The 9,530-nt window shown below is 49.5% G+C and overlaps 4 protein-coding genes across 4 annotated transcripts; 2 read left to right on the top strand and 2 right to left on the bottom strand.

The window, feature by feature from the left end:
* Positions 1–202: 202 nt before the first annotated feature.
* On the bottom strand, positions 203–1,864 carry VFPPC_18302 (DDE superfamily endonuclease domain-containing protein; the record flags this gene model as incomplete). The annotated part of the gene is made up of 3 exons (XM_022429937.1): positions 203–210; positions 275–727; positions 793–1,864. The coding sequence occupies 3 exons, from the start codon at positions 1,862–1,864 to the stop codon at positions 203–205; spliced, it is 1,533 nt and encodes a 510-aa protein (XP_022285065.1).
* A 1,289-nt stretch (positions 1,865–3,153) lies between these two features.
* Positions 3,154–3,645, top strand: VFPPC_12425 (hypothetical protein; the record flags this gene model as incomplete). The annotated part of the gene is made up of 2 exons (XM_022428832.1): positions 3,154–3,513; positions 3,592–3,645. 2 exons carry the CDS (start codon positions 3,154–3,156, stop codon positions 3,643–3,645), a joined length of 414 nt encoding a protein of 137 aa, XP_022283912.1.
* Positions 3,646–6,959: 3,314 nt separating this feature from the next.
* VFPPC_18303 (hypothetical protein) lies at positions 6,960–7,373 on the bottom strand (the record flags this gene model as incomplete). Its single annotated transcript, XM_022429938.1, has 1 exon — positions 6,960–7,373. The coding sequence occupies one exon, from the start codon at positions 7,371–7,373 to the stop codon at positions 6,960–6,962; it is 414 nt and encodes a 137-aa protein (XP_022285066.1).
* A 581-nt stretch (positions 7,374–7,954) lies between these two features.
* Positions 7,955–9,407, top strand: VFPPC_15035 (sarcosine oxidase; the record flags this gene model as incomplete). The annotated part of the gene is made up of 3 exons (XM_018292793.1): positions 7,955–8,738; positions 8,819–9,062; positions 9,152–9,407. The coding sequence occupies 3 exons, from the start codon at positions 7,955–7,957 to the stop codon at positions 9,405–9,407; spliced, it is 1,284 nt and encodes a 427-aa protein (XP_018137046.1).
* Positions 9,408–9,530: the final 123 nt, after the last annotated feature.

Genomic DNA, 9,530 nt, shown 5'->3' on the forward strand with positions numbered 1-9,530 from the left:
GTGCTGCTCATGTACTGAGCTTTAGAGTAGAGGATACCTTTATTGACAAGCCCAGGTTGTAACCATTGACCTGCATTCTACTCGTGCCACGCCCCACTTTATTGGAACTCGCAAGCTCGCACCACCTAAAGATGGTGCTGGCCACCAAAATAACCAGACCACCAATATAACCAGAATTCCAACATTTTTTATTAGAATCGCTTCAACAACCTACAACGGCGGTCCGTTTCATAAACTGCCGCTGGTTCTAGCCTCCCAGATGTCCTCCACTTACGAGCTTCCTTGGCAGTTGCTTCAAACCACCGCTTGTATCCATTGCGCGCCCGTTGTTCCGCTGCTTGCACACGTCGCCTTGCCGCCGCCAGATCTGCGTCAACCCTTCGCTGCACCATACGCCGGCCTTCTGCCACTGTAAGCACTCCTCCTGTCTGTAAGGTCTTATTCTTCATTGCCCTGCGCCGCTTAGCCACCGTCTCGGCCAACTTGGTGCGCCCTAGATCTCTCTTTGTTTGCACTAGCTCCGTGCTCATGGCAAGCGTCCCCCGAACATATCGATCTATATCAGTAGATATTGAAGCCATTAAGTCTGGGAATTCGTCGACAGCTTCCATAATGTTGTTGGCTAGCTTGTTAACTTGCCGCAAGGTTAGAGGAGTCTCGAATGGTGAAGATCCAGTTGGAAACTGCGGCTCAGGCGTAGGATTGTGTGGTTGCCGAGACTCCGGACCTGTAGGACCACATGTGGATTGAATGGATAGATTCCAGTTTTCTGAAATGCAGAGAAGATCGTACTACGCTTGAAGGCGTGGTTGCGTACATCCTTAATAGAAGCCAAAAATTCTAGCTTGGTGATGTTAGTGCAGCCGTCGCGAACTGCCAGATCCAGCGCCTTGGCATGGTAATGTTTTAGCGGCTGCAATACGCACACATCTAGTGGCTGAAGAATATGTGTCAAGTGCGACGGTAAGCCAAAAGGTATGATGTGGTGGTTGTCACAGTACTCGATAAATTCCTTAGTATGGTGCGAGCCATGGCCATCCAGGATCAACAACCGCTTCAGTCCTTTAGCTGTTGATGCCGTGTGCTTGTCAAAATGCCGAATCCATTCAAGACTCAATTCGTCATTCGAGTAACCAGTCTCTGAAACACCCAGCGCAGTATCTTCATCCAAGCCCACAGACTCTGCGTACCAACGGGCCATGTGCTTAGATCCAGTCATGATGAGGAAACCAGGGCAGTGGCGCCCGGCTGCCGAGATAGCCTCTATAGCAGTAGCTGATTCACGGTTCGTAGGAATGGCAAGGTAGTGGGCTCGCTCTCGCTTAGTCACAATCAACTGATCCTTTCCTACGCCAAGTTGGAACCCAGTCTCGTCCATATTCCAGATGTCTTCAGGGGTGATGCCATGGGTTTCAATAATCTCCCGCAGCCGTTGGAAGTACTGGTTAACCTTGTCGATATCTTCTGCAACCTGGCGGTTAGAATCCAGCGTCTTCTGCTTCTTGCTGTCGTAACCGTACCGTGTAAGGAAGCGAGAGACCCAGTGCTGGCCAACTGCAGGTGGATTGCCAGCCTTAGCCTTGGAAGACCTCTCGCGCAGGATTAGATTCGCCGCGTCCCGCACAAATTCCTTGCGCACAGCCAAGCCTACATTGTCAAGCCGGTCAATATATCTACACACTGCAAGCTCTTCTGGGCGCGTCAGCAGTGTATTGTGGCCGGCAGCGCCTTTCTTAGGTTGCCGGCCTTCTAGTCGATATCGCAGTCGGCCACGCGGCACGTGGAATAACCGCGCAACCGCGGCCACTTTTGCGCCAGGAAAATCCTCAAAGTACTGAAGAGCCTCTTGAATACGCGACTCCATTACGACCAGCCAAAATTTCAAGAGTTGGTGGGCAGAATAGTGGAAAATACATCAGAGGTTGGAAATTCTGGTTATATTGGTGGTCTGGTTATGCGAGCTTGCGAGTTCCCAATAAAGTGGGGCGTGGCACGAGTACCAGTAATGAAAAGTTTTGGGTTGATCTGTTGAGGTATGGGTGGTGTAGGTGGCTGTGCAATATCGTACGATACGCCGATAGATTTATGACCAATTGTACAGACTCGAGAAATCCTCAGACCAGACCCAAGTCTTGGCGGTCTAGACCGGGACCAAGTCAGACCAGACCATTCCGATCACTGATTGTACACCCCGGGAGGCTTAACCCTGCAGCTCGAGTCGTGTCCGCGATGGACTCTAGCAACGAGTCACAGATCAAATTGGCCGCCTCCGTGAGGAGCAATATCCCAAGCATACATACCATTAGACGTCGGGTATAGAGAAATCTTCCTAAATTTATAGTGGGTTGCATTACGACAATTTCACCCCTTTGTAATCGAAGTGACGAAGTCACCCCATGTAGTGGCACGATGGTACACTTCCGACGTCAAGATCAAGTGGCTCATTTAAAGCAAGCACGGTATGCTGTTGCCTGGAAGACAAAAGTACTCCAAAGGATTTAGTTTTCGTATGATTCCACTCTTTCACGTAGAAAATCAAGAGTCTCTCGTTGCCCGATTCACAAGGAATCTTCGGCCCGACGCTGTCCAGTTATCTAAACAACCGTGTTGTGTGACATCAGATCTAACATGCCATGCAGTACCTAGGGCCAGGTACACACGGACCTTGTTGGTCGACTGGATCAGGTTCGAACAAGTGACGGTATTAGCCTACCCGGGGGCCACTGAGTAGGAAAATGGTCAGTGGTCGGAAAATAAGTTCAGTACTTGAAAATATACCTACACTGGCATCAACAAGTCCTATACCGCGAAGTCGCTAACAGCGCTGCTGACTTTGGCAAGACCGACTTCTTGTCTACCCTTCAGGAAATACGTACTCAAACATTCAAGAAGCACACAATTTTATCAGCTTAGGAGAACTGTGGCCTCTTCCCATATAATCCGGCGGTAGTTCTTGGCCAATTCCAAGATGCATTATCGTCGTTAACCAAAGAAGTAGATCAACGAGATCTCCCCGGTTGTGTCGGGGGCGAGGAACCCGACCCACTAGGAGAGAGCAGGCCCTCAACCCCTCAGGAAAGCTCCGCGAACCTAGCATCACAAACGCCGCCTACAATTCGAAAGTTCGACTAGAGTAGCGTCACGACGCAGAAGATGAATCTTGGAACAATCCAGCGCTACCACAGCTACGTCAAGCTGCGGTTAGAGGTTTCCATTCTATCACACGCGCCGCTTACGCCATCAGTCACACGGGTATATGAGAAGGCACGCAAAGCAGGACACACCCCGGCTCTAAACGTTACTAGAGCCACAGCGGAGATGAAGGCCCTCAGGGACAAGCAGCTTCGACGGTCTACCCTCCTCGGCAAGACATTAATTACAGGGAAGTACGGCCCTCTTACTGTTGACGATGCGAGAATCCGTGTCGCAAAGGATGAGTACAACAGACTAGCGGCACAGGAAGATAAGAGGCAGCGTTTGAGGAAGAAGGAAACTCGCGATGAGGCTGCTTACGTACGCTGCTGGATTCGAGAAGTTAGATCAATCGTTAGGTCCAGTATCACTAAAATAACATTACACAAAGTGCAACAGCAAAGCAAGTGGCAGAAGAGCGATCGGCGCACTCTTCTTAACCGCCTGAACTAGATATGTCAAGATCAAGTCGCTCATTTAAACCCAGCGCAGTATGCTATTGCCTAAGAGGCAACAGCAATTATCATACTGCTGCCTGCGAGGCAGCAGTATTCCAAAGTATTTAGTTATCGTATGATTCCACTCTTTTATGTAGGAAATCAAGAGTCTCTCGTTGCCCGATTCACAGGGGATCTTCTGCCCGATCGTCGTCCAGTTATACAATCAATCGTGTTGTGTGACAGTTATGAGCCCGGTTTGCACGCCGGGTTTCTGTCTACCAAAGCTTCCACTGCATTGAACACCACAGATTACAATGTCCGCTGATGACCTCGAAGTCTCTTCCCGCGTTATCCTCAAAGGATCCGGTAACTGGGACCTGTGGATCAGTATAATCCGCAAGTTCGCGAAGAATCTACAAGTCTGGGAATATGTTGACCCCGACGTTGTACACAAGCCAGTGTTGACTCCGCCAGTCGAGCCGACGCCGGGTCAAGCCCAGGCAAACGCCACTGACATACAGCAACTGCAAGGTGACAGCCTTAGCAAGTTCCAAATCCTTGAGGCGAGGCATAGAAGCCAACTTCAGACCTACAAGGACAAAACCAAAGCTTTGGAAACACTACAGGAATACATCGTCAAAACCGTTGGCAAGTACTATGATATCATTGCCAAGGAAGACGATGTCTCAAAGGAACTCACGATCCTGAAGAATCGCGTCAAACCAACTGACTGGGCTCGGGAGAGTGAAGTCACCGATCGATATTACGCTACGCTTAAGGAAGTCAGCAGAACAAAGGTCGAGGAATGGATCTCGAAATGGCAAGTCGTATTGAACGAAGCCAAGAATCTTGATCTACCTGATATAAGAGGCCTGCGACCGACTCGACATTTCCTTAAGGCGGTAAATGCGATTGACCCGACATTTTCGAAGGTCTGGATCAATCAGATGGAAGCAAATACCCTATCCCAGACTTGCCTATCCTGATATGCTATCCCGATATCATGTCTGCTATCCTGCTATATCCGATATGATATATATCGGATATCGGATAAATCTCGTCGCCCTTATCCTGATATCAGAGATGATATCAGGATAAGATACCAGTTCTAATTGGCCCCTGGCGACTGGTCACAGTGCAATTTTAGAGCCATCGCCCCGCCAACACGTCACACAAAGAGAAGCCAAATATCGTTCAATGCTTTAAAGCATATATCACTGCATCAAGTACCAAGCTCCTTACAATATGTATTTGAGTTTAGTTAACAAGTTACATTAGAACAAATAATACTCCCTGGCAGTGGTTTATCATGTCTGCTAAACCTGCTAAACCCGCTAAACCTGCTAAGCCTGCTATTCTGATATCATCCCTGCTAATCCTGCTTATCCGATATCGTATCAGGATAGTGTGTTATCCTGATATCGCGTTAATTTATCATATCGGATATGATATCAGGATAGGCAACTCTGCCTGTCATCGTTGGTCTGTCCGTCGGATATAGGTGGAAAGGTTGTGCAGCCTCCCGATAACCCCCTTCCTGGCCCAAATCTCGAAACTAAATTCGTCCGTAGCCCCACGAAGCTCCGCCTCGAATTTACTGACATTAGACCCGATGATGACAGCCCGGACAACCAGATTGGTAATGTGGCCTACGCAACACAGTCGGCGCCGGCTCGCAGTGTTCCGAATAGGCGGTCCGTCCTGTTGGATAGTGGTGTCTCTGTCGACTCTGCTAGCAGATCTGGTATAGTGGACAACAGCAAAACTTCGGGTATCATGAGAATGAAGATAGCCGGAAAAAGCAATTATGAGTGGTAAAATGTTCGGACGAAAGGAAGGTCGATGTACTTAAGGGATCACAGAAGCAGCATTGTAAAAAGAGGCAGGATAATCAAGAACTGCATCTTCAGCGTAGTAAAAATTGTATTGGAACCGCCTAACGCAACACGTCCAGTCCAGAGGCCTCAAACTGGACCGCCTGGTCCACCAAAATCGCTGGACTGGGCTGGACCAGGTAGGCGGTTCAGGCGGCCCATCCCATTTGGACCGCCTATTAGGAACACTGAAACCCACTCACAAAGGCTCGTTGGGCGTAGTCGACTGCCTGACAGGCACATATGCATATGGAAGTAATCCTGATTTTCAGCGGCAGATTATGGCAAGATCTTGACGCTACACAATGGAGTCTGTAAGACATGGAGTGCAGAGTCAAAGCCGCAACGAGCCCTCAAACGCAAGAGGAAACATGGCATCTGTTCCGAGCAACGTCACGACTCCAATACCATGCAGGCCCAACTGGTACCACGTACCCGGTTCTCCGCTAGTAGCTTGCCCGTACCCAAGGATTGAAGGTGCCGTTTCCAACCCAAGCCCTGGTACTCAGCGACAGGGGTCAACGAATTGGTTCGGCATCGGGATACCAACCAGAAGGTGTTTGTCTTGGCATAGCCCCATGACTTGTTCTGTGTTAAGCCAGTTACGAACACATCCGTGACGAATCTCGGGTTCTCTCGGGGTCGTTCTTCATATGTTGTCTGCCGAAAGCCTGTCGTGGCCATAACACGAAATCATCGTCAGGCATGCAGGAGATTGGGTCGTCCAGTAATAAGTCTATCCATGTAGAGTAGACTACCACAGATATACGTTACAGAGCCCCCAAAACCGCCTTAGGGGTACATCGAAATTACGGTAGGGCAGACAGGAGGCATTTGCAACTCCGTCGGCGCAAACTTGGGCTCACTAGGACACCCAAGCCCCCAGTCGAGAAGGATGTCTGAAAGGGTTGTTGGAACTTCTCACTAGAACATGCACAAGTGGCTCTTCGGCGGGCTGCCAAGATGTGAAGCTGCGCAAACCTATTTGGACTCCATGAAACCTTTTATAGTGTCGTTTATCACGAATACAGTTCATAGATATCGGTAGGCATACATCAATGGGCGGACAGAACTGTATTAGTTGGGCTACTCTGAGAGTCAATAGAAGGATTAGCGACATGCTTGAGATTGTGGCAGACATAGCGGCTGCGAAAGTATTCGGACGACAAGGGGCCGATATCTCTTCAGTGTATAACGGCACTAATGCATGGCGTCTGCAAGAAAAGTTGCCAGGAACATATCAGGGACAGCCCAACGGTGGTGTTTTTGATGGATTCCCATATTCTTCCTGTTCTCTCATAGTAATGCCTGCAAACTTTCGGTCAGCTGACAAGTTTTCTTCTTGCCTGTTTTCTCTTGTCTCCCACCTCTCGCCTCTCGCTTTAAAGTGAGTTTTTACTTGGCCCTCGTCCAAGCCAGTGCCACAAATTTCTTGTTTTCTCGTCTTGTTTTCTCATCGATTCGGCGCTTCCTCTTCACTATGTCGTGTCAATGCTTTAGCTAAACAGTCCGTTCCCTTTGGTGGTTGTGGTGCTGCTACAGACAAGTCTTTGAGGCCGAGAAATATCCCGTAAGCTGTGGAGACTGATCTCCGAGGCCGCAGTCCCTTGGGGAGTTGAGCGAAACTCTGCAAAATATGGGAGATGCCCTTATTCGGCCTAAGCCATCCCGGAAGCATGTGTGTACCCAGATGTGCCCCCAATTCGGCTCTATTCTGTATGATCCTCCCACCCTCCGTTCCTTGTTCTTGTGATAGTCCAGTTTCCACATGCGTTTCTGTCGCTATTCTATTTCCCCCCAGAAACCACGACAGACCCAAGGATTGGAAGAGACGCGAGAGGAGGATCCTCTTTCTCAGATGAGACATCTCGGTGTGCTGACACGTCGAGCTACTTCCATGGTTGCAGGGTCTCACTGACTCTTTTTTTAGATTACTAGTTTTTTGGCCTTGTTCTCTCGTAGACTCCCCTGACCTACTACGGGGATCGGCGAGACCTGTCGAGGGCGCAGTATAAGGGTCAAAGAACATGTATGCCGGTTATATATGCTTTGCTCTGAGCATCCTCGTTGCTGTCTTCACTCAGGCATTATGTTTCTCGCACCCCCAGATTCATGTACTTTCGATGATGCCCGTGCCCAAGTATAAAGTCCCAACATCCATCTCAAGATCGGGCCCCTTTCACGTTGTTTACCCAGCAACCTTGTCTTCAACAATCACGACATCAGAAGTGGAATGCAAGATTTTCTGGATTCGTTGTTCAATTCCCTCCCGTCTATCACGCCTTGAGCCATCACCAGTCACATCCACCACTTACACCACCTCTCACAGCGCGGCCCGCCTACTGCATACCACTGACGTTGCTCGCCATTTCGAACATCGCTAGCACCATACATTTCGAATGCGATCTCGCATAATCTAGCAATCAACCTCGTTAGGTAGCACGAGATATGTCGTCCTACCTTATCATCGGTGCTGGCAACTTCGGTGCGGCCACCGCCTTAACGTTGATCAAAAGGGAACCAGCAAGTAAGGTCACCCTCGTTGATTGCACTCAGTTTCCCAACCCTCGAGCTGCTTCGCACGATGTCAACAAAATTGTCCACGATGACTACCCTGACAAGCTGTACATGCAAATGCTGAAGAGGGCAATGCCCATGTGGCGAAACCATGAGCTATACAAGACATGGTACCACGAAGTAGGCATGCTAAGAGCTGACCCCTCCAACTTTGGGGAGGAGATCATTGCTTCATACAAGGATATGGGTATTGAAAACAATTCAAACTTTATTAGCGTGAAGGATGTTCGTGAGCGATGGAACGGCTCATTCGCCACGGCCAACTTCGCCGGCTTGGAAAAGATTCTCTTTAACCCGAAAGTGGGATTTGCGGAGGCCGATAAAGCCCTTGAGGCTGTCATTCAAGAAGCGGTGGACCAGGGCGTTGAGTACGTTCTCGGTGTCGTGACAAAGATCAACATTGGTGCCGCTGGTGAGTGTACGGGAGTCACACTACAGTCTGGGGAGACTCTGAATGCAGACAAACTCTTGCTTGCTACGGGGGCGCGCACGGCAGCCCTGCTGGCACAGAGTGCGCCAGAGAACCAACAGTTTCACGCCGAAGACCGGTTGCTGGCTACTGGTGCATTGAGCTTCTATGCTAAGGTCCAAGGTGCCCAGAAGGAGAGGCTATCATCAATTCCTGTGTTGAAGAATTGCCTGCCTCATGTCAAAGGTTCGTTGGATCTAATCGCATTGGCCTTCTCATCACGCACCAAGTCTGCAAGGAGGCGCTAAGCTGATTTTGAAATATAGGCGAAACAATATCGATTCTTGCTGATGGCACCATCAAATTCAACTGTGATATGTACTTCACCAACTATGTCGAGTGCCCCTTCACCGGTCAGCGTTTGTCGATGGCTCCCGATGAGAGCATATACAATGTCTGGACTGGGCCTAAGTTCATGACGTTCTTCCAGGAATGCGCGAGAAAGACCCTAGATGGGCTTTACGGCAAAGAGATGGAGGATGTCATTATTGACGCCTATCGTATTTGCTGGTAAGTGCCAAATGTAGCTCCAATTTCTCCACTAGGTCAAGACTTACATCGCGAGCCAATGTATGCTGACAGAATGGCCACTTCTACAGGGACGCATCTACTCCAACACACGACTTCCTGATCACACCGCATCCACATTGCCGAGGTCTATACGTGGCAACCGGCGGCTCGTTCCATGGCTGGAAATTCTTGCCAGTAATTGGAGACTACATTGCTGACATGATGCAAGGCAGCCTTGAGGCCGAGTTCGCTGATCGTTGGGCTTGGGACCAGATAAGCGGTGATGGCCACTCAGTCAATCCGACGTACGATATTGTGGGAGACCTGCAGGGCTGGCTCGCGTGACTAGCCACACACTATCAAGTGTGCGTAATGTACTTCACTAAGGTATGAGCCGCGGCCATGTGGAAGGTCAATTCATGGTGTTTTCCAAGAGTGATGATCGGGACACTCATCTCGACACTTATT

Source organism: Pochonia chlamydosporia (genome assembly GCF_001653235.2).
Source record: "Pochonia chlamydosporia 170 chromosome Unknown PCv3seq00012, whole genome shotgun sequence".
Taxonomy (NCBI): Eukaryota; Fungi; Ascomycota; class Sordariomycetes; order Hypocreales; family Clavicipitaceae; genus Pochonia; species Pochonia chlamydosporia.